At 64.0% G+C, this 23,483-nt stretch overlaps 2 protein-coding genes across 2 annotated transcripts in view; one reads left to right on the top strand and one right to left on the bottom strand.

Moving 5' to 3' along the window:
• SP7 (Sp7 transcription factor) overlaps nucleotides 1-23,483 on the top strand; it is a 166,544-nt gene that overhangs the window by 86,299 nt on the left and 56,762 nt on the right. The gene's annotated exons all lie outside the window — the stretch shown is intronic.
• COL2A1 (collagen type II alpha 1 chain) lies at nucleotides 1,309-22,652 on the bottom strand. The gene is made up of 54 exons (XM_068410037.1): nucleotides 22,577-22,652; nucleotides 18,607-18,810; nucleotides 17,876-17,892; nucleotides 16,795-16,827; nucleotides 16,601-16,633; nucleotides 16,452-16,505; nucleotides 16,228-16,329; nucleotides 16,062-16,139; nucleotides 15,798-15,842; nucleotides 15,659-15,712; nucleotides 15,514-15,567; nucleotides 15,351-15,404; nucleotides 15,206-15,259; nucleotides 15,060-15,113; nucleotides 14,480-14,524; nucleotides 14,319-14,372; nucleotides 14,156-14,200; nucleotides 13,971-14,024; nucleotides 13,785-13,883; nucleotides 13,570-13,614; nucleotides 12,787-12,885; nucleotides 11,557-11,610; nucleotides 10,967-11,074; nucleotides 10,811-10,864; nucleotides 10,616-10,714; nucleotides 9,823-9,876; nucleotides 9,632-9,730; nucleotides 9,498-9,551; nucleotides 9,286-9,339; nucleotides 8,985-9,038; nucleotides 8,797-8,850; nucleotides 8,634-8,678; nucleotides 8,258-8,356; nucleotides 8,043-8,150; nucleotides 7,910-7,963; nucleotides 7,769-7,822; nucleotides 7,630-7,683; nucleotides 7,479-7,532; nucleotides 7,291-7,398; nucleotides 7,104-7,157; nucleotides 6,949-7,002; nucleotides 6,150-6,311; nucleotides 5,944-6,051; nucleotides 5,471-5,578; nucleotides 4,679-4,732; nucleotides 4,495-4,602; nucleotides 3,953-4,006; nucleotides 3,740-3,847; nucleotides 3,552-3,605; nucleotides 3,298-3,405; nucleotides 2,916-3,204; nucleotides 2,593-2,780; nucleotides 2,051-2,293; nucleotides 1,309-1,455 (listed from the first exon to the last, which is right to left on the bottom strand). The coding sequence occupies exons 1-54, from the start codon at nucleotides 22,650-22,652 to the stop codon at nucleotides 1,309-1,311; spliced, it is 4,452 nt and encodes a 1,483-aa protein (XP_068266138.1).

The following is a 23,483-nucleotide window of genomic DNA, read 5'->3' on the forward strand; positions in this document are numbered from 1 at the left end:
GATTTTAACAAAAACACTGTCACGAAACTCCTAAAACCCCCAGTCAACGCTCCGGCACATGAAGCTCCAGCATCTGTAACACTTGGGGGGTCAGTGGGCTGATTTTTTTTTTCAGATAGTAAGAAAAAATTCAACTCCTGAGGCTTTTCCTCTAATTAGCAAGCCTGTTTCAGAGAACAATTTACATATCTCCCTTTTAATGAAACCCTAAAGGTGCAGCGATGGCTGTGAGCTCTATGGCCTTCCCTACTGCAAAATATCTCCTGAAATTCTATTTTTACCTGTATAAAATGGGATAAATTCCGTGGTGAGGCTGAGGAGGAGGGTTAGAGGGCAGCCCCTGGCCATGTCCCTACTGATTGGCATGAGGATTGGTCTCAGCATCCCCCTCCCCACTGGTTTTACTGGTTTCCTTTGACTCACCCTGGTTCTGTTTAGGGGTGCGATGGGACAAGAGATCCCTTAATAGAAACCTCGTATGATATTTCTTAATAAATCCCCTAATAGAAACACCTCCTGGTGTTTGAGGTTTTTTTTCACTTAAAATGGTTTTCCCTTCCCTTTTTTTGGCTTTTTGGGGATTTATTTGTTTTGTTTTGTTTTTTTTTTTCCCTTAGTACGAGGTAGCTTCAGCCCAGAAAAGCTGGAATTTGACCCAAAACCTTCCTTTATTGTGGCTGAAAAAGGGAGAGAAAGGAGTTAGACCGCAGCAAACACAAACAAAAGCCCAAATCAACTTGTACTTTCCACCAAAAGTTTTTTTTTGTATTTTTTTTTTTTAATATCAACTGATGTTAAAAAATACAGACTTGTTTTACAAGAATAGCACCATTTTTTTTGTTTCATCCTATGATACATTAGCACTCCTGCTTGGGGATACACAGAGGGAGGGATGGGGGCAGGAGGGGATTCGTGATACCTGGATTTGTGAGCTCCCTTTTCCAGGGAAGGGCCATTGTACCTGCCAGTTAAATTCCCACCTCCACCTGACCTAAAAAATAGGTCTTACAGGAAGAGAATAAATAAATAAGACCGTGGGGTGTTTGGTTTGGTTTTATAGTTCGCAGCCTGCCCGGACGGCGTTGGAAGGAGGCGGGTGGTCCCCGACGGAAGGGTGTGGATCGAGGGGGTCGTTGCAGCCATTCAGTGCAGAAGTCGTAGGAGCGATTGGGAAGGACTCAGGTCCTCGGGGTGAGTTTGGGGTTGGTTTTTTTTTAGTTTTCTTTTCTGGTATTGGGCTGGATTTAAAAAAAAACAACAAACAACAACAAACAAACAATCACACAAATAAAACAAATCTTTCTTTTTTTACAAGAAGCAGACTGGGCCAACATCCACGCCAAACTCCTGCTCGGCTCCACCAATGTCCATAGGTGCAATATCTACAATGGGCAGGCGCGAGGTCTTCTGTGATCGATACTCGATGACTGTCTTGCCCCATTTGCCAGTGTGTTTCTGGGGAGAAAACAGAATCAATCAATCAATCAATGAGGTTGGAAGAGCCCTCTGGGCTCATCGAGTCCAACCATGGCCCTGACACCACCATGGCAACTAGACCAGGGCACTAAGTGCCATGTCCGGTCTTGTCTTAAACCCCTCCAGAGATGGTGACTCCACCACGTCCCTGGGCAGCCCCTTCCAGTGGCTAATGACCCTTGCTGAGAAGAAATGCTTCCTAATGTCCAACCTGACCCTCCCCTGGCCAAGCTTGAGGCTGTGTCCTCTTGTCCTGTCGCTGGTTGCCTGGGAGAAGAGGCCGACTCCCACCCCGCTCCAACCTCCCTTCAGGTAGTTGTAGACTGCACTAAGGTCACCTCGGAGCCTCCTCTTCTCCAGGCTAAACACCCCCAGCTCCCTCAGCCGTTCCTCGGAGGTCAGACCCTCCAGACCCTTCCCCACCTTGGTCGCCCTCCTCTGCACTCGCTCCAACACCTCAATATCTCTCTTGAAGTGCGGGGCCCAGAACTGGATACAAACTAACAACAACCTCATGAGTTGAACCCCAACTCATCGTCTTACGTCTTTGTCTCGCAGGCGCCCGTGGACTTACCGTGCAACCGTCCTCCAAGACGCTGTACGTGAACCTGCTGTTGCCCTCGGCTCTGATCTCCACGTCGTTGGATCCCTGGATGAGGAGGGCTTTCTTCAGGTTGCCCGTCTCCTCGTCCATGTAGGCGATGCTGTTCTTGCAGTGGTAAGTGATGTTCTGGGAGCCTTCGGTGGACAGGAGGCGGAGGAAGGTCATCTGGATGTTGGCGGTGTTGGGAGCCAGGTCTTCATCACCGTAGCTAAACTGGAGGGGAAGAGGCGACACATTAAAGCCTCTGGGTGTCACAACAACCCTGTTTTCAGCCACTTTTTGAGGGGACTTCTGTCCTTTATGGTCCCAGATGGCTGCAAAAATCAAAGCCCAACTGACCCAACTCCAGGAATTCAACAGAGTCCTCTAGAACAGCCAGTCTCTCATACAACATCCGTCAACATAACCCCAAGGAAGGACATCCCAGCTCTTCAACCAGACGCCCAACACCTTCCCCTACTTGACCTCCCCTCTCCTGCTGTGCAGCACCAGCCCGGGGTGGGGACACTTACGTGGAAACCGCCGTTAATGGTCTCTGCGAACCAAACATGCTTCTTGTCTTTGGTCTTGCTGGTCCACCAGTTCTTCTTGGGGATGCTGCTGGGGATGGGGTAAACGCAGGTCTCGCCTGTCTCCATGTTGCAGAAAACTTTGATGGCATCCAAGGTGCAGCCCTGGTTCGGGTCGATCCAGTAGTCTCCTGCAGCGGGGAGGACAAACGGTGTGTGAACGTGAGGGTTTGGAGGTCAGAGCAAAGAGCATCGTGGACCTCAGTGTCCTCTTGGGGCTGGGGTGGAGGGACAGGAGGGGAGGAGGAAGGGATGGAGGCTCTTACCACTCTTCCACTCGGGATGGCAAAGCTTGATGTCACGGCAGGTCCTGGCTGGGTTCTTCTTGGAGCCCTCGGGGCTGCGGATACTTTCGATCTGGTTGTTGAGGGACTTGAGCGTGGCGTCCACCTCGACGTCGTGCTGCCGCAGGCTGCCGGCGGCCTCGTCTGCCCGCATGTACCGGATGGGATCGGGACCCTTCTCCACTTGACCCAGCCCGGCGAAAGCTGACATGTCGATGCCGGTGCCTGGGGGGCCGGGAGGACCAGGGGGACCTGGGTTTCCAGGAGGACCCTACGGGAGGAAGAAGATGCAATCCTGCTGGGCTGCTCTGCGAGCTTGACACCCCCCTCCTCCTTCACTACCACCACCAGCATTTTTACTCACCGCAGGACCTGGTTCACCGCTTCGTCCGCGGGGGCCGGGGGGACCGATGGGGCCAGGCATGCCGTTGGAGCCGTCTTTGCCAGAGGGGCCGACGGGGCCGGGGGGACCCTAGGAGACAGCCCCAAAGCAGGGGGGTCAGGTTGTTGCAAGACCCCAAGTCAGGGAAGGTGCTGGGGAGCGAGGCAAGCAACCCAGGGGGGCTCGAGGGGCCTCCTCTTCCTCTCCTCTCCCCGAAGGCCATGGGCAGGACTTACCCTGGGACCGGAAGGACCCGCGGGACCAGCAGCACCTTGGTCTCCAGAAGGACCCTGAGGAGGAAGCGAGGGTGGAGGGTTACAGCCTTTGCCACGGGCTCAGGGCTTCCTCCGTGGCCGCGGCCACCCTGAAGGAGCCACATCCAGCTCTGGGGTGAGATATGGAGGGGCTGAGTGCCACCACTTACGGGTGGTCCGGGAAGCCCCTGCAGCCCGGTGAAGCCGCGGTGGCCCTTCAGCCCTCTCTCTCCAGCCTCTCCTGTCTCACCCTTGTCACCGCGAGGCCCTTGGGGACCCTGGAAGGGGAGAAGGGGGGGACGTGTCAGGCTCTGGGTGGCAGACCCCCACCCACTGCACCCCAAGAACCCGTGCATTGCCCCGCCGAGCCCAGCATCACTCACCGGCATGCCCCGGGCGCCAGCGGGACCGGAGGGACCCATGGGACCTTGTGCACCCTGGGGAGAGAAAAGAGGGGAGTCGCAAGGGGCCAGGAGCAGGGGATGCTGGGGGGTGCCCTGTGCCTTTGGGGGTGTCCCAACTGGCCCTGGTGCTCGCAGCAGCTGCCGGCGCCAAATGGCATCTTTAAATACTGTCTGTTGGAGTAACGCACTGAGTAACGATCCTTGCTAATTAATACCGGGGTAGATTTGTCCCTGGTTGAGCCTCCCGGTGCTTACAGCTCCCTGGGGGGTGCTGGGGTGGAGGCAGAGCCCAAACTGGGCTCTCGGTGCTCCTGAATGCTCGGGAAGATGCTCAGAGCCACTAATGGGGCACCACTAAATTAGTGCCAGCCACTAACGACACCCGCCTGCCTCTCCCAATTACTCCGAGTAACTAATTGCTCCCGGGGGGGCCACTGCTATCATTTATCTGCGCGCAGGGTGGTTCCCATCTCCCCTAACAAGACCCCAAACTCAACGAGCCGTTGAGTGCCGCCACTCACCGTCTCGCCTCTGTCTCCTTGTTTACCGGTGGGACCGACTGGGCCGGGAGCACCGGGAGCACCGGGAGCGCCAGGGGCACCCACCGGACCCGTCTCACCACGATCACCCTGTGTCGAGACAAGGGGACGGTCAGATTTTTGGCCCGAGATGAGAGGGCGTGGGGGAAGCCCAGGGCGAGCTCACCTTCACGCCGGCTGCGCCGTCTCTGCCGGGGGGTCCGTCAGCACCGGGGCTACCCTGGGAGAAGAAGAGGAGACACTGTCACCACCCTGATGCCACCAGCCAGGATGTTCTTGCCATCCTGATGCCACCACCCTGCCTTGATGCCATCAGCCAGGGGGATTGTCCCTACCCTGATGCCACCAGCCAAGAGATTGTCCTCACCTTGAAGGCACCAGCCAGGAGGACCATCCCTATGCTGATGCCACCAGCCAAGAGATTGTCCCTACCCTGATGCCAGCAGCCAGGAGACTGTCCCCATCCACTCTCCCTATCCAGGGAGATTGTACCCAACCTTGATGCCACCAGCAAGGACAAATGTCCCCACCTTGAGGCTACCAGCCAAGAGATTGTCCCCACCTTGAAGGCACCAGCCAGGAGGACCATCCCTACACTGATGCCAGCAGCCAGAAGATTGTCCCCATCCACTCTCCCTATCCAGGGCGATTGTCCCTACCTTGATGCCACCAGCCAAGAAATGTCCCTACCCTGATGCCACCAACCAAGAGATTGTCCCCACCTTGAAGGCACCAGCTAGGAGGACCATCCCTAAACTGATGCTGGTGTTTTGACCCTGAGATGGGACAGGACATGCACAAACTCCCCTTTCAAAGCAAAAAACACCCACAGAAAGGTGCTGGTGGGTGCCTGGAGCTGAGTTATGGTGCGGGGTCAGTGATGTCGGGGTTACACCAGGATGATCCCGGCACGGACACAGGCACCGTCCCCCTCCCCACCTCCCAGGGTGCTGCCTACCTCGCGCCCGGGTTCACCGGAGGGACCCGTCAGACCGGGGGGACCCACGGGGCCGGGGGGGCCGCGGTCGCCCGCAGAGCCGGGTGCTCCTTGTTTCCCAGGTTCGCCCTAAATGAAGTGGGGGAGAAAAAAAAGCCGTGACCCAACACGGGGGAGCAGGAGGGATCCCAAAGCACCTTCGGTTGTTGCCCAGCCCCGATGGCACCGGCGGCTGCAAAACCCCAAATCACACCAGGATTGGGGTCCTTGGGGTGCTTGAGCTGCACCCAAGGGGGCTGTTGGTCCCGTGACTGGCTCATTGCAGCCCCCCCAGGGGCTTCAGCAGCCTCCAAGCTGCCACGTGTGCTTCGAAGCCCCCAAATTCATGGTCGGGAAAGCCACGCTCGGCCACTCCGGCAGCTCCGTGGGGTACGGGGTGGGTGACAGCTCACCCCGGGGGGGTGACAGCTCACCCCACGGGGGTGACAACTCACCGATGGCCCCGGCAGCCCGGGGAAGCCTCTCTCACCACGCTGTCCGGGAAGACCAACGATGCCACGTTGTCCTGCCAAACCTTGGGGACCGGGGGGACCGTCAGGACCCTGCGGGGAGGCAGAGGAGGGGGGGGTCAGACCCGGCGAGGGGGTGACATGGTACTGAATGAGCGTGGAGGGAGGTGCCCCCCCCCCAAAACCCGTACCGCGGGGCCGTCCTCGCCGGCTTGGCCTTTCTCGCCGGGGGGGCCAGCAGGGCCTTGGAGACCGGGGTCACCGGCACGGCCCGGGGGACCGGCGTCACCGCGAGCACCCTTGGGACCATCTTTGCCAGCGGATCCGGGGGGGCCGGGGGGACCAGGGTTACCCTGAGGGGGGAGAAGGCAGGGTTAGTGCAAACGGAGGCGGGTTTTCCCCCTTCATCACCCACATCCCGGCACCGCTTGAGCCTCGGGGTCAGCTCCGGCGCTTGAAGACCCCCAGAAAAACCCTTTTTAGGGGCTCACGAGCTGCCCGGTGTCCAGCGGGGGCTGTTGAGCTCGGGGACCCTCCGCTGCTTCGCCACCGGCACGGAGCAATCAGCGTCTCCTGAGCCCCCAAGCCCCCCAGCCCAGTCCTGGCTGTCCCCAAGCAATCCTGGCTGTCCCCAAATGATCCCAGCTGCCTCCCAAGCGATCCCAGCTGCCCCCCCCAAGCGATCCTGGGTGTCCCCAAATGATCCTGGCTGTCCCCAAGCGATCCTGGCTGTCCCCAAGCCATCCCAGCTGCCTCCAAGTGATCCCAGCTGCCCCCCAAGTGATCCCGGCTGTCCCCAAATGAGCCTGGCTGTCCCCAAGCCATCCCAGCTGCTCCCAAGCAATCCCAGCTGCCCCCCAAGTGATCCCAGCTGCTCTCCTGAGCAATCCCACTGCCCCTAAATGATCCTGGCTGTCCCCAAGCCATCTCAGCTGCCCCCAAATGATCCCAGCTGCTCCCCCGAGCGATCCCAGTTCCCCTCCAACTCACGTTAGGGCCGGGTGGTCCCACACGACCGGCGGCGCCGGGGAATCCGGTGGCTCCCTGGGGAAAGAGAGGAGAAAGGGAGCTCGGATGCTGCCCCACATTGCCCACCGCCCCCCCCAGCCACCCCCTCCCACAACTCACCCCCCCCCACTACTCACAGGGGGGCCCTGAGCACCCCGGGCTCCTTTGGGACCAGTTACACCAGTTGGACCCTGGGAAGAAGAGGCAAACGGGTTAGAAATGAGCCTGCCAGGACGATGCCCCCACATTTCCCAGGGGTAGGGACCCCCGTGGCGTTTGCCACCCCCCCCCCCCCCCATTTTGGGGTGCCCCCCCTGTACCCACCTGCGGGCCAGGTGCACCGGAGGGACCTTGGGGACCGGGAGCGCCGGCATCACCCTTCTGCCCGGGTTCTCCTTGTTCGCCTTTGGCACCGGGTTGCCCGTCGGCGCCCTGCGGGGAAGCGGCCGCCGTGAGCGGGTTGAGCCATCGCTGGCTCCGTGCCGGGGCGGGGAACGGGGCCAAATACTCACCGGGGGGCCGGCAAATCCGGCGGGACCGGGGGCACCGGGCTCACCACGCTCACCCTGCAGGGGGAGAGATGGGGGTTAAATGGAGGGGGAGGGACAGGGGGGGAGCGAGGCCATCGGTGGCATCGCCAGCACATGGCGGGGTGGCACTTACGGGGGTACCGCGGGCACCGGCAGCGCCGGATGGACCAGGGGGGCCGGATTCACCCTGGAAAAGAAAAGTTGGGGAGTTGCGGGGGGTGGGTGGCATCTCCCACGGTCGGGAGCAGCCGAGGGGCTACCCGGGCTCTCACCTTCTCGCCGTTGGGGCCAGCAGGGCCGGGGGGACCGATGGGACCTGTCAGACCCTACAGAGGAGAGAGAGATGAGGCTGAGGCCACCTCGAGCATCCCTCGGTGGCCACCCCGCTCCCGCCGCGGCCCCGTCCCACTTACGCGTGCGCCGTCCTTGCCGGGGGCTCCCTCGGGGCCCTTCTCGCCGATGTCTCCCTGTGGGGCGAGACGGAGGCGGCGTGAGCCGAGCTGAGACCTGATGCCGCTCGGGACCCCTCCGGGACCCGGCACTTACCCGGTCACCCTTGGGACCGGCAATGCCAGCTGCTCCTCTCTCGCCGGGCATCCCCTGCAGCCCGGGGGGACCCTGGGCACCGTTGGGGCCGGCTGGTCCGGTTGCACCCTAAAGTGGAGCGAAGGTGCAGTTATTGGGGTGCCAACCGCCCCCCCAGGGTCATGGCTCTGCTGGTGGCACCGAGCCACTGAGCCTCGTCCCCTTGTGTCACCCACCTTGGGTCCGTCGGTGCCCGGCGTGCCGGGGAGCCCGCGGGGACCCTGCAGCCCTTGTGCGCCGGGAGAGCCACGTTCACCGGGGAAGCCGCGTTCGCCCTGGGGTGGGGTGGGGGCACAGTGTTAGGAAGAGGCCACGGTGAGGGTCACGGTGCCCTTTGCATGGATGTCCCCAGGGACGGAGGGCAGAGCATCCATCCCAGATGGACTGGGATGTACTGGGAGGAGAGGGGACAGGTGGAGCTGAGCCACCAGGACTGGGGGAGCCGATGGCCCCGGCTGGGGGTGGCCAGGCTCTGCTGACCCCCTCGAGCCCCCCAGAATCCCCCATGGGACACGGAGAGGTGTCATGTCCCCACAGCCGGGTGATGCTTACTCTGGGACCGACGAGACCGGGGGTACCAGCTTCTCCAGGAACACCCTGCGGTGGGGAGAGGGGGGGAAAGAGTCGGGGGTCAGTGCCAGGGGCTGCTGGGGGGGTCCTGACCCCCCCTTTGCAGCCGGGGGACATCAGGGAGGAAGGAAAAACGGGGCCTCACCTGATCGCCGGGTTTGCCGCTCTCTCCGGGGGCACCTGGTGGCCCGGGCAGCCCCTGGGAGGGGGGGGGAGCGGTGGCATTAGGATGGTGGCAGCGAGACCCCCCAGGGACGGGGCCTCGGGGTCACCCACGAGCAGCACCCTGCCCCTGGCACCCCAAATTCCTCCCCCCTCTTCCCATGTGCTCACCTGGAAGCCGGAGGGCCCGGGGGCTCCTTGCTCTCCTCTCTCACCCGCGGGACCCTGCGGGAAGGACGGGGGTGAAGCACCCCAAAACCTCCTGGGGTTCGAGCTTCACCCACCCCAGAGCCAGAACCACAGTGGGGGGTCCCGATATCCCCACACCCCAACGCTGCGAGGGCCGGGGAGCGCGGAGGCTCCGTCCCTGGCACACTCGGTGGTCCTTTGCCCACATCCAGGGGGGCTACAACCCCCAACCCCCCATTTCAAGCGGGTTTTGGCCCCGGGTGAGCGAGGCTGCGACACTCACGGCGGGTCCCGGGGGGCCGGCAGCTCCCGTCTCGCCGTCCTTGCCAGGAAGACCCTATAGAGGAGAAAAAAAACCCCATCGCTGAGCTCCAGGACCCCACGTCACCCTCCCGGCCCCATCGTGCCTCAGTTTCCCCACTCAGGGGACTACGACGCTGGAGTAACCCCAAAATGTGGGTTTAGGGGGGTGTTGAGGGAGGAAAAACAACTCACCCGCAGCCCTGGGGCACCGGGGAGTCCTTTCTCACCGGCTTTTCCAGGCTCGCCCTAAAGGGAGGACAGAGGCGACGGTGATGGGCTCCGGGGCTGCAGCCCCCCCCCCCCATTTTGGGTAGGAAAATACTCACGTTAGCGCCTTTGGGACCGGGGAAACCCATCACGCCGGGCTGGCCGCGAGCACCCTGCGGGCCGGGGGGGCCGGGGCGCCCGTCCTCACCGGTAGAACCCTGCGGGGACAGGGGGACGTCAGTGGGGACCCCAGGGTGTCCCCCCCTACCCCGGGCCATGCAGACCCCCCCCCCCATGGAGCATCACTCACGGTTGGGCCAACTTTGCCTTGAGGTCCAGCGTCGCCGGGGCGGCCGGTGAGACCCTGTGGTGGGGGGAAGGAATTGGGGTGGGGGGCTGCAGGCACCCCAAAGGGCATCTTCGCTGACCCCAAATGCATCTTAACTAACCCCAAATGCATCTTTAACCCCAAAAATCATCTTAATTAGCACCAAGAAGCACCTTTCTTAACCCCAAAGAGCACCTTCACTAACCCCAGAAAGAATCTTAACCCCAAAAAGCATCTTTGCTGACCCCAAATGCACCTTAACTAACCCCAAATGCATCTTAACTAACCCCAAATGCATCTCTAACCCCAAAATCATCTGAATTAGCACCAAGAAGCATCTTTGCTAACCCCAAAGTGCATCTTCACGAACCCCAAACACATTTTAACTGACCCCAAAGAACATCTCAATTAGCACTGAAGAGCAACTGAACCAACCCCAAAGAGCATCTTAATGCCAAACAGTATCTTGGCTAACCCCAAAAGCACCTTATTGACCCCAAAAGCACCTTAACCAACCCCAAAAGCACCTTATTGACCCCAAAAACAGCTTAACCAACCCCAAAAGCACCTTAACTGACATCAAAAGTACCTTATCAACCCCAAATGCACCTTAACCGACCCCAAAAGCACCTTATCGACCCCAAAAGCACCTTAACAACCCCAAAAGCACCTTATAGACCCAAATGCGCCTTAACCAACCCCAAAAGCACCTTATTGACCTAAAGCACCTTAACAACCCCAAAGGGGTGCAGGATGTGACCCCCCCAGCTCTTACCCTGGCTCCGGGCAGTCCGGGCTCTCCGGGGCGCCCGGGGTCACCGGTGGCTCCTTTGGGACCCGCGAGGCCAGCGGGGCCACGCTCGCCCGGAGCACCCTGTGTGGGGTGGGACGGGGTGAATTGGGGGGTTCAGGGGGGGTGGTCACTCCCCTGGCCCCCCCCCTCCCCATACCCATGACCCCGGTGTCCCACCTTGGGTCCAGCCAGCCCATCCTGCCCGGGGAAGCCGCGATTGCCGGGAGCACCCTATGGAGGAAGAGGAGGAGGAGGAGGAGTGAAGTCAAGGGGGGAGGTTTTGGGGGGCAGCACCTTGCTGAGGGGGGGTGCGGGGGGCAGGGGGCCACACACCCTCTCTCCAGGTGGCCCTAGGGGGCCAGCAGCACCCGGTTCACCGCGGGCTCCTCTCTTGCCTTCCTCCCCAGCTGGCCCGGGGGCACCTTGGGGTCCTGCGGGTCCCTGAGGAAGAGGAGGGAAAAGGGGGGGTCACAAGGAGCCTTCCTCCCCCCACACAGCGTATCCCCCCCCCCCATAAATAAATCCCAGCCCTAAGGGGGTGCTGGGCAGGAGCCCCTCACCGTGCCACGTGTCCCCCACCGGCGCCAGGGCTCGGGGGCCACCGCGGCGGGGGTCCGGCCCCGGGTATTGAGGCTGGTTAATGAAGCGAGGGGGGAATGTCCCCAAGCCGGGGGGGGGGGGCAATGTCCCCAATGCGAGGGGGAATGTCCCCAATGAGGGGGGGGACACACAAACACAGCGGCTATTGTTCCCCGCCACCGTGGGAGGGGGGACGCTGCCCCTCGAGGGGCCTCGTTAGGGGAAGAGGTTCGTTAGGGGAAGAGACGCTCGTCCGGCCCCGGGTGGGGACCGAGGGGCCACAGGACCCCCCAGCCGAAGGGGGGTGCTGGAGGTGACACCCCCGCCTTGTCCCCCCCACTCACCGTCTCGCCCTTGGGTCCCTGTTCGCCTTTGAAGCCCGCGATGCCGGGTTCTCCCTGCGGGGTGACAGGGCGGTGGGGGACGGGGACACGGTGGCCTCACGGCTGGCCCCATCCCCAGGCCCCTCTCCAGGCCATGGCCCTGTTCCTGTGGCCACCTTCTTGCTTGTCCCCATCCCTGTCCCCAACCCCTGTCCCCAACCCAGCCTTGTCCTCACCTTCACTCCCATCTGCATCCCTGTCCCCATCCTTGTCCCCATCCTACCCCCATCCCTGTCCCCATCCCCTCTCCTGTCCCCATCCCCATTCCCATCCTCCACTCCTGCTCCCCTCCTTGTCCCCAAGCCCACTCCCATCCTTGTCCCCACCCCATCCCTGTCTCCTTTCCTGTGCCCATCTTCATCCCTGTCTTCTCCTCCTGTCCCTACTCCTGTCCCCATCCTTGTCCCCAACCCAGCCCTGTCCCCATCCCCTTTCCTCTCCCACACTCCTGCCCTCACTCCTGACCCCAACCTCAACCCTATCCTTGTCCCCATGCCTGTCCCCACTGTCACCCTTGTCCCCATCCCTTTCCTCATCCCCATCTCCATCCCAGTCCTTTAACCTGTCCCTGTCCCCAACTCCATCCCTGTCCCCATCCCTGTCTCCATCCCCATGCTGTCCCCAACCCATTCCCATCCCCATCTTGTCCCCACCACCATCCCATCCTTGTCCCCATCCCTGTCCCCATCCTGTCCCCATCCCCATCCCGTCCCCATCCCTGTCCCCATCCTGTCCCCAAACCATCCCCATCCCATCCCTGTCCCCATCCCATCCTTGTCCCCATCCTGTCCCCAAACCATCCCCATCCCATCCCTGTCCCCATCCCCATCCTGTCCCCAACCCCATCCTGTCCCCAAACCATCCCTGTCCCCATCCTCATCCCATCCCCATCCCATTCCATCCCCAAACCATCCCATCCCTGTCCCCATCGTGTCCCCATCCCATCCCTGTCCCCATCCCCATCCCATCCCCACCCTGTCCCCATCCCTGGTGGCCCCTTTGGGGACCAGGAGCGGGTGACCAGGGAGTGACCCAAGGGTGACTGGGGAAGGGACCCGCAAGGTTTTGGGGATGGGGGCGTGGCCTGTGGCAGAGTGGGCGGGGCGTGTTGCAGAGTGGGCGTGGCCATGCGGCAGTGGGCGGGGCCAGGGCCGCGGTCCCCCTCTCGGGGGGCTCTCGGGGGGCTCTTACCGTCTGTCCCTTGGGTCCCAGCGGGCCGGTGGCACCTTGGGGTCCGGGTGGGCCGCGGGGGCCGGGGAAGCCTGGAGCGCCGGCGATGCCTGGGGCACCCTGGGGACGGCGGGACGCCGTCAGGGGGGGCATGGTGCCGTGACCCCCGGTGTCCCCTGTGTCCCCTCTGTCCTCCCGCCTCCCCCAGCGTCACCAGTGTCCCCTGCATCTGCCAGCGTCCTCGTATCCCCCTGGCATCTCGTGTCCCACAGTGTCCCCACAGCGACCCCATGTCCCCCAGTGTCCCCCCAGCATCCTCCATCCCCCAGCATCCCACACCTCCCAGCATCCCCCCACTGTCCCCCAGCATCCCCCCAGTGTCCCCCAGCATCCCACACCCCCCAGCACCCCCCAGTGTCCCCCAGCATCCCCATGTCCCCACATCCCCCAGCATCCCCATGTCCCCAAGCATCTCCAGTGTCCCCCAGCATCCCCCAGTATCCCCCAGTACCTCCCAACACCCCACGCTCCCCAGCACCCCACATCCTCCCATCCCTCAGCACCCTCCCACTTCCCTGTGTCCCCCACGACCCCCAAGGTCCCCACGTGTCCCCGTCCCCCCCAGGGGCTCAGGACAGCCCTGTCCCCATCCCTGTCCCCCCCAGGGGCTCAGGACAGCCCTGTCCCCATCCCTGTCCCCCCGAGGGGCTCAGGACACCCCTGTCCCTGTCCCCATCCCCCCCAGGGGCTGAGGACACCCCTGTCCCCGTCCCTGTCCCCATCCCTGTCCCCAGCCACACTCACCGCCGAGCCCTTCGCGCCGGGGATGCCGTCAGTCCCGGGGTTACCCTAAAACAAGACACCGCTGAGCCCAGCTCTGCCCCCGTGCCTCAGTTTCCCCACCACCGAGCACCCCACCACCCCTTCCCTCCCCCCCCCTGCAGCTCCAGCCCCGTCCCCGTGGCTCCCAGGCCAGGGGACACGAGGGGACACGACACACAGCGAGCGGTGGCACTTACGGGGGCGCCGGCGGGGCCGGGAGAGCCGGGGGTGCCGGATTCACCGCGGGGACCCTGGGCACCCTCGGGACCTCGTGCGCCGGTGGGACCCGCTTCACCCTGGCGGGAGGAAAGTCGGGGTGACGGGGACAGTGGCACCGTGCCTCAGTTTCCCCTCCCTGAGAGAAGCCCCTTCCCCTCCTTTACCTTGGAGCCGGGGGCGCCGGGGAAGCCGGGGGCTCCTGCGGGGCCGACGGGTCCCTGGGGGCGAGGAGGGCGTGAGGGTGTGCCCAGGGGTTGGGGGGGGACCCCGGTGTCCCCTACGGGGTGACACAGCGTCCCCTGTGGGGTGACACAGCGTCCCGGGGGGGGCCAAGCAGCCCTTTACTTACCGGGGGTCCAGCGGGGCCGGGGAGACCGTCATTGCCACGAGCACCCTGGGGGGGGGGGACACGGTGGGGGGGGGTGTCACTGGGGGGCACCACGGGGGGATGGGGGATGCCACCCCCCTGCCACTGGGGTGTCAACAGGGTGTCACCGGGGTGTTACACTCACCGCAGCGCCGGAGGGGCCGGGACGTCCTCTCTCTCCGGGCAGCCCGCGGGGACCCTGGGGGGGACACGGTGACGGGTTGGGGGGGGGTGGGGGGTGGGAACACCTTCCCCCCCTCTTCTCCCCGTGCCTCAGTTTCCCCCTTCCCCAGCCCAAACACTCACCATGGGGCCGGGGGAGCCGTTCTCGCCGGGGGAGCCGGATTCACCCTGCAAGGGAGGAGGGGGGGGGACACAGAGAGGGGGTGAGCCCCGGCGTGTGGCACCCCGACAGCCCCGACGCCACGGGGATGGTCACCCCATCAGCCCCGACGCCACGGGGATGGTCACCCCGCCAGCCCTCACTCCATGGGGACGGTCACCCCATCAGCCCCAATGCCACAGCGATGGTCACCCCAACGCCACGGGGACGGCGACCCCCCATGAGACCCGATGCCACGGGGATGGTCACCCCCCGTCAGCCCCGATGCCATGAAGATGGTCACCCCATCAGCCCTGATACCACAGCGATGATCACCCCAATGCCACAGGGATGGTCACCCCCATGAGACCCAAAACCACAGGGACGGTCACCCTGCCAGCCCCAATGCCATGGGGATGGTCACCCCCATGAGACCAAACACCATGGGGATGGTCACCCCACCAGCCCCAATGCCATGGGGGTGGTGACCCCATGAGACCTGATGCCACGGGGACGGTCACCCTGCCAGCCCTGACACCACAGGGATGGTCACCCAACACTCACCTTGGCTCCAGGAGCTCCCGCCTCTCCCTTAGCACCATCCAAGCCGGGGTAGCCCTGGGGACAGAGACATTGTGGGGGGGTGTCACCCTCTGTGCCACCGGGTGATGGGGACACTGGGGGTGCAGTGAGGGGGGGGACACACTTACCCGGTGGCCCTTCACTCCGGGGAGACCGGGCGTCCCGGGGAAGCCACGAGCACCCTGCAAGGAAGCAGGTTGGGGACAAATGGGGGACACTGGGGGGGTGGCTCTGTCCTTGGGGGGGGCCAGATCCAGCCTGGTGCTGCCTTACCTGGGGGCCGGGGGGGCCCCGCTCGCCGGATTTGCCGGGTTTTCCTGTCTCACCCTGTGGGGAAATTGGGGGGGGGGGGGGGATAAAAATATCACATCACCCTGGGGTCACCCCTGCACCGAGCTGCCCGTTCTCAGCCCGGGCGGTGCCGCGAAGGACTCACGTCGTCACCGGGTTTCCCAGGAGGTCCCGGTGGTCCCCGGGGACCCATCGGACCCTAAAGGGGACAGAGAGGTGGTGGGTGGGTGGCGTGTCCCCAAGACGGGGTGGGGGATTGAGGGGGGGGGACAGGGTGGGGGGACACTCACAGCAGCGCCGGGCTCGCCGGGCTCACCGGGGTTGCCTTGAAATCCTTGGGGACCCTGGAAGAGGGACAGTGACATCAGGGGGGTGGGGGGTGCCCACCCAGAGACCCCCGAGCCTGGCACGGGGTTGGGGGGTACTTACAGGAGCGCCGGAAGGTCCGGGGGGGCCGCGGGGTCCCATGGGACCCTGGGGGGGGGAGACAACAGTGTCATGGGGTGGGGGGGGGTGTGGTGGCCACCCCCCACCATCACCTGCCAAACTGGGGGGGGGGTCCCCCAAAATGGGGACAGTCCCCAGGGTCCCCCATGTCTCAAGACAGGACCCCTGGGGTGCTGCCACGTCCCCCCTGGGGTGGGGGGGTGGGTTTGGGGGGGGGTCCCTGACCCCGGGGGGGGGGTCCCTTACCATGGGTCCCTGCATGACGCCCATCTGCGCGCCTCCGGCCTTCTCGTCGAAGCCCCCCGCCATCTGAGCCGCGAAGTTCTGCAGGGGGAAAGGGGGGGGGACTGAGCGTGCCCCAAAACCCCCTTATTTCACCCCAAAAAACCACCCACCCCCCCCAAATACTCACCCCACCGAGGCCTGGGGGGCCGGGAAGTCCAGGGGGGCCGGGGGGGCCGGGATTGCCAGGGGTGCCGGGTTCTCCATCCCTACCCCGGGGGCCAGGAGGACCCTGGGGGGGGGGGATAAAAAGAGGGGGGGGTCATCCATGCACCGAGCGCGTCAGTTCTCTGCAGCACCCCCAAATGCTGGGGGGGGCAGATTTTGCTGGGGGGGGGGGGGGGTCGCTCTCACCTTCTCCCCTTTCTCGCCGCGGTCCCCTCGTTGTCCCTGTTCGCCTGCTGGGCCCTGAGAGAGGAGGGGGGGGGGTCAGCAATCCCCCACGCCCCCCCTCCCATCCCACAACCCCCCCTCCCAAAAATATGCCAGAAATGTGCTCCCACCTGCGGCCCCGGGGGCCCTCGGGGTCCTACGACCTGTAAGGGGGGGGAAACACAAGGGTGGGGTGAGATGGGTGCAGGTGGGGACCCCCCCCCCCCCCTCGCCAAAATCATCCCCCGCAATGGCAGGGCCCCCACCCCCCCGTTTTGGGGGGCCCCCCCAGTGCACAAATCCCCCCCCAACCTCAGGCACTTACATCTTTAATGTCACCGGGTTCGCCCTTCTGTCCCTGCAAGGCAAAGCAGGGGGTGAGACAAGGGGGGGGCACCCCGAAACCCCCCCCCCAAATTTCTTCCACCCCCCGCAAAGGTGACAAACCCCCCCTGGGAGGTGACAAACCCCCCCTGGGAGGTGACACCCCCCCCAAGAGGTAACGAACCCCCCCAAGGAGATGACAACCCCAGAGCCACTCACCCCATGCAGGTGCCCAGGGGGTCCTGCCTTGAGCACCCCCCCCCAAAGGTGATGACCCCCCCCAAGAGGTGACAACCCCCCCCAGGAGGTAACGAACACCCCCAGAAGGTGACAAACCCCCCCAAGAGGTGACAACCTCAGAGCTGGTCACCCCATGCGCTTGCCCAGGGGGTCCTGCCTTGAGCACCCCCCCCCAAAAGTGATGACCCCCCCCAAGAGGTGACAACCCCCCCCCAGGAGGTAACAAAACCCCCCCAGGAGCTGACAACCCCCCCAAGAGGTAACGAATCCCCCCAGGAGATGACAACCCCCCCCAGGAGGTGACAAACCCCCCCCAAGAGGTGACAACCTCAGAGCTGCTTGCCCCATGCAGGTACCCAGGGGTCCTGCCTCGAGCCCCCCCCTCCACAAGGTGACAACCCCCCCCCAAGAGGTGACAAACCTCCCCCCAGGAAGTGACAACCCCCCCAAAGAGGTGACAAACCCCCCCAGGAGGTAACAAACCCCCCCAGAAGGCGGCAACCCCCACCAAGGAGTGACATCCCCAGAGCCACTCACCCCATGTGGGTGCCCAGGGGTCCTGCCTTGAGCACCCCCCCCCCCAAAGTGATGACCCCCCCCAAGAGGTGACAAACCCCCCCCAGGAGGTAACAAACCCCCCCAGGAGGTGACAACCCCCCCCAGGAGGTAACGAATCCCTCCAGGAGGTGACAAACCCCCCCAAGAAGTGACATCCCCAGAGCCACTCGCCCCATGCGGGTGCCCAGGGGTCCTGCCTTGAGCCCCCCCCCCCCCCAAACACACATTTTGGGGTAAAACCCCAAGAAATTGGGCCCCGGGGGGGGGGGACACCCCAGCCTCACCTTGGGGCCAGGTTGTCCTGTTGGAAAAACAAAGAAATAAAGAGAAATTAGAGGGGGGGGGACACAAATTGGGGGGAGGACACACACACATGAAGCACCTTGTCCCCAGCCTGAGGGGGGTGACGATGGTCTCGGGGCCAAACTGGGGGGCACTGGAGCATGGGGGGGGGGGGGCTCCCCCGAAGCAGGGTGATGGGTGGGGGGGCAAAGCGGGGTTCAGCATGCGGGGGGGGGGGGGGGGGTTTTGGGGGTGCAGGCAGGCGGCTGCTCAACCCTTCCCCCCCCCCCAAAAAAAAGGGGGGGGAGGGAAGGGTTAAAAAAGGCAATTTTGGGGTTCAGGGAATTGGGGGTTTTGTCATCATTTTGGGTGAATTATCCCAATTTTGGGGACACAAATATCATTTTAATGTCCCTTTTGATGGGATGCCGGGGGGGGGGCCATGGCTGTGGTGTCCCCCCCCTCTTGCACCCCAAAACCTTCCACTTTATAAGATTTTTTTATACCCTCCCCCCAAAAAAACCCTCCAGATGCCATTTGGGGCTAAAAAAAAAGGATTTTTATCCATTTTAAGATGATTTTTTTAACCCCTCCTGGGATTGTGGGGGGGTCCCCAAGTTGCCTTTTCCCTGGAGCTCCCCATGGATGTTCCCCCCCCCCCCCATCACCCCCCCAGGCCCATCCATGGCCGGGTAATTTATTTATTAACGAAGCAAAGGAATAAATAAATTACGGTCGGTGCCGTGCTCAGCGGGACATATGGGGCAGCACTCTCCGAAGGGGATTTCGGGGCTGGGACAATCGCGAAGGTCCTCGCAGATGATATCGTCGCAGAGGATTGCCCCCGTGTCACACACGCAGATCTGACACGGCTCCGGTTTCCACACGTCCTTGTCACGGTAACTCTGGCCGTCTTGCAGGCAGCTGCCTGCTTCGGCTGCGGGGACAAGGGGTTTGGGGGGGGGGGGGGGGGGACAGTAGGGGTATGGGGGTGGCTTCACCCCCAGGGTGGCAGGGAACCTATGATGAAGGTGGTGGCATCACCCCCAGGTTGGCAGAGGACTCATGATGGAGGTGGTGGCATCACCCCCCAAGTGGCAGGGGACCATGGTCATCCATGATGGAGGTGGTGGCATCACCCCAAGGGTGGAGGTGACCCATGATGGAGGTGGTGACATCACCCCAAGGGTGGAGGGGACCCATGATGGAGGTGGTGGCATCACCCTCAGAGTGAGAGGGAACCTATGATGGAGGTGGTGGCATCACCCCAAGGGTGGAGGGGACCCATGATGGAGGTGGTGGCATCACCCTCAGGGTGAGAGGGAACCTATGATGGAGGTGGTGGCATCACCCTCAGGGTGACAGGGAACCTATGATGGAGGTGGTGGCGTCACCCCCCAAGTGGCAGGGACCCATGGTCACCCATGATGGAGGTGGTGGCATCACCCCAAGGGTGTCAGGGGACCCATGATGGAGGTGGTGGCATCATGCCCAGGGTGGAAGGAGACCATGGTCACCCATGATGGAGGTGGTGGCATCACCCCCAGGGTGGCAGGGGACCCATGATGGAGGTGGTGGCATCATGCCCAGGGTGGTAGGGACCTATGGTCACCCAAGATAGAGGTGGTGGCATCACCCCCAGGGTGACAGGGGATTCATGATGGAGGTGGTGGCATCACCTCAAGAGTGGCAGAGGACCCATGATGGAGGTGGTGGCATCACCCCCCCCCCGGGTGGCAGGGGACCATGGTCACCCATGATGGAGGTGGTGGCATCACCCCCAGGGTGGCAGGGGACCATGGTCACCCATGATAGAGGTGGTGGCATCACCCCCAGGGTGGCAGGGGACCATGGTCACCCATGATGGAGGTGGTGGCATCACCCCCAGGGTGGCAGGGGACCATGGTCACCCATGATGGAGGTGGTGGCATCACCCCCAGGGTGGCAGGGGACCATGGTCACCCATGATAGAGGTGGTGGCGCTGCCACCATAATCCACATGGGGTGACACCCTCAAACCACTCTAGTTCGGGGGGTGGCAGTGAAGCAAGGGACCACCAAAGTGGCAAGGGGACCACTGTCACCCATGATGGCACTGCCACCATGATCCATAGGGGGTGACCCTCCTAGTTTGGGGGGGGAGGTGACAAAGCGAGGGACCCCCCCCCGGGGTCCCGGCGCAGCAGGGGGTGGTTCAGCAAAGGGTTTGCAGCCTGAAGCAGTTCAGGGGGGTCCACCCCCTCCCAGGACCCCGATGGCACTTGTGTCCCCCTGTCTTGGTGGCACTCAGGGTGTCCCTGCAGCCTCGGCACCTCTGGTGGCACATGGGCAGTGGCCCTGGTGTCCCCAGGGTCTCTGCTGGGGGGCCCTGGTGTCCCCAGACTGCACCCCAGGGTCCCCAGGAGGTGCCCCAGTGTCCCCAGGAGGTACCTCAGGGTCCCCAGGTGTCCCCAGGCTGCACCCCAGAGTCCCCAAGAGGTGCCCCAGGGTCCCTGGGATGTGTCCCACTGTCCCCAGGAGGTACCCCTGGGTGGCCAGGAGGTGCCCCAGGGTCCCCAAGAGATGCCCCAAGGTCCTTGGGATGTGTCTCACTGTCCCCAGGAGGCACCCGGAGGTGGCCAGAAGGTGCCCCTGGGTGGCCAGAAGGTGCCCCAGGGTCCCCCGGGATCTTCCTCAGGATCCCCAGGAGATGCCCTGGTGTCCCCAAGGTCCCTGGGATGTTCCCTGGTGTCCCCAGGTTGTTCCCAGTGTCCCCAAGATGTGCCCCATCACCCCTCCAGGATGTACCCCAGGGCTGGACCTCAGTGTCCCCAGGCTGGACCCCACTGTCCCCAGGCTGGACCCTGTGTCCCCACCTGGACCCTGCTGTCCCCAGGCTGTCCCCCCATGTCCCTGGGCTGTTCCCTGCTATCCCAGGGTGTACCCCGTGTCCCCAGGGTGTACCCCGTGTCCCCAGGCTGTCCCCCTGCAGTACCCCGGTGTCCCTGCCGTGTCCCCTGCCCCAGCCCATCTCCTGCCACCCCACACTGTCCCCTGCTGTCCCCAAGATGCACCCCGCCATCTCATCTGTACCCCAGGTCCTAATGCTGTCCCCCCATCCCAGGTTGTCCCCCACCACCCTTAACCTGTCCCACTCTGTCCCAGGCTGTCCCCCAATGTCCCCAGACTGTCCCCCTGTGTCCCACGCTGGCCCCTGCTCTCCTTGTCTTGTCCCCCGGTGTCCCCACGCTGTCCCCCTCCATCCCACGCTGTCCCCCCCCACTATCCTTAAACTTCCCCCCATTCATCCCACACTATCCCTCCTCTATCCCACACTGTCCCCTGGTGTCCCCACACTGTCCCCTGGTGTCCCCACACTGTCCCCCAGTGTCCCACGCTGTCCCCCTCCCATCCCACACTGTCCCCCCCACTACCCTTAAACTTTCCCCATTCATCCCACACTGTCCCCCAGTGTCCCACACTGTCCCCCACTCTCCTTGTGCTGTCCCCCGGTGTCCCACGCTGTCCCCCGGTGTCCCATGCTGTCCCCCAGTGTCACCACGCTGTCCCTCTCCATCCCAGGCTGTCCCCCCCCACACTACCCTTAAACTTTCCCCCTCCATCCCACACTGTACCCCTCCATCTGCCACTGTCCCCCGCTGTTCCCTGCTGTCCCCTGGTGTCCCCACGCTGTCCCCCACTCTCCTTGTGCTCTCCTCCAGTGTCCCACACTGTCCCTCCCTGTCCCACGCTGTCCCCTGGTGTGTCCCCCCCACCCAACACTGTCCCCCCCCACTACCCTTAAACTTTCCCCATCCATCCCACGCCCCCCCCGCCATCCCACTCTGTCCCCCTCTGTGCCACGCTGTCCCTCCATGTCCCCACGCCATCCCCCACTCTCCTTGTGCTGTCTCACACTGTCCCTCCCTGTCCCACACTGTCCCCCAGTATGGCCCCCCCATCCCACACTGTCCCCCCCCACTATCCTTAAACTTTCCCCATCCATCCCACACTGTCCCCCCTTGTCCCACGCTGTCCCACAGTGTCCCCACCCTGTCCCCCTGTGTCCCACACTGTCCCCCCCATCCCACACTGTCCCCCCCACTATCCTTAAACTTTCCCCATCCCTCTCACACTGTCCCCCAGTGTCCCCTCACTGTCCCCCAGTGTCACCACCCTGTCCCCCCGTGTCCCACACTGTCCCCCAGTGTCACTCACTGTCCCCTCGTGTCCCTCACTGTCCCCCCCATCCCACACTGTCCCACCCACTATCCTTAAACTTTCTCCATCCATCTCACACTGTCCCCCCGTGCCCCCACACTGTCCCCAGTGTCCCTCACTGTCCCCATCCATCCCACCCTGTCCCCCAGTGTCCCCACCCTGTCCCCCCCGTGTCCCACACTGTCCCCCAGTGTCCCCACGCTGTCCCCCCGTGTCCCTCACTGTCCCCCCCATCCCACACTGTCCCCCCCACTATCCTTAAACTTTCCCCATCCATCCCACACTGTCCCCCCGTGTCCCCACACTGTCCCCCCGTGTCTCCACGCTGTCCCTCCGTGTCCCACACTGTCCCCAGTGTCCCTCTCCCCTCCGCTCCCCCATTTCCCTGCCACCATCACCCCCCCCCCCCCCCATCCCGGTGCTCCTCTCGGTGGGGGGGGTCGGGGCCGGGGGTCGGGACCGGGGTGGCGGAGTGGGGCGGGGGAGTGGGGGTCCGTACTCACGGAGGTCTCGGTCCTGCGCGGCGACGGTGGCGAGGAGGAGGATGGCGCAGGCGGCGGCGAGGCGGCGGCCGGGCATGGCGAGGCGGCGGCGCCCCTCACCGTGCGTCGGGCCGAGCAGTGCCCGCACCGCCCCGCCGCCGCGTATATGTCCCGGCGCGGCCCCCCGGGCCGTGTAACCCGAGCCGGGCCGGCCCCCCCCGACCCTCCTCCGGGACGGCACCGGGGCCGGGCGGGAGCGGGGGGACGTGGGGGGGGGGTAACGGGGCTGTGTGTGTGCCCCCCCCCCCCCCGCCACATTCCCCCCCGGGATGGCCCCAGCCCGGCTGCGGGGAGCTGCGGAGGTTGGGGTGAGACCCCCCCCCCCCCATCCCATCCTGGGGGTCCCTGGGAGTGAGACCCCCCCCATCCCATCCTGGGGGTCCCTGGGACTGAGACCCCCCCCCGATCCCATCCTGGGGGTCCCGGGAAGGCTGAGACACACCCCCCCCATCCCATCCTGGGGGTCCCTGGGAGTGAGACCCCCCCCATCCCATCCCAGGGGGCTCAGATCCCCCCATTCCACCCCATCTGGGGGGTCTCGGGGGGATGAACCCCCCCCTTCATCCCGGGGGTCCCGGGAGGACTGAGACCCCCCCATCCCATCCCGGGGGTCCTGGGAGTAGAGAAACATCCCCCTCCCCTCCATGCCGGGGGTCCCGGGAAGACTGAGACCCCCCCACCCCATCCCATCCGGGGGTCCCTGGGGGCTGGAGCCCCCCCCACCCCGATCCCATTCCGGGGGTCTCTGGGAGCTGGAGCCCCCCCCCATTCCATCCCCCCTATCTTGGGGGTCCCCAGGGACTCAGACACACCCCCCCCCCCCATTCCATCCCATCCCGGGGGGCTCAATCCCCCCCTCTCGGGGGGG

Source organism: Nyctibius grandis, chromosome 11, assembly GCF_013368605.1.
Source record: "Nyctibius grandis isolate bNycGra1 chromosome 11, bNycGra1.pri, whole genome shotgun sequence".
In the NCBI taxonomy this organism is placed as follows: domain Eukaryota; kingdom Metazoa; phylum Chordata; class Aves; order Nyctibiiformes; family Nyctibiidae; genus Nyctibius; species Nyctibius grandis.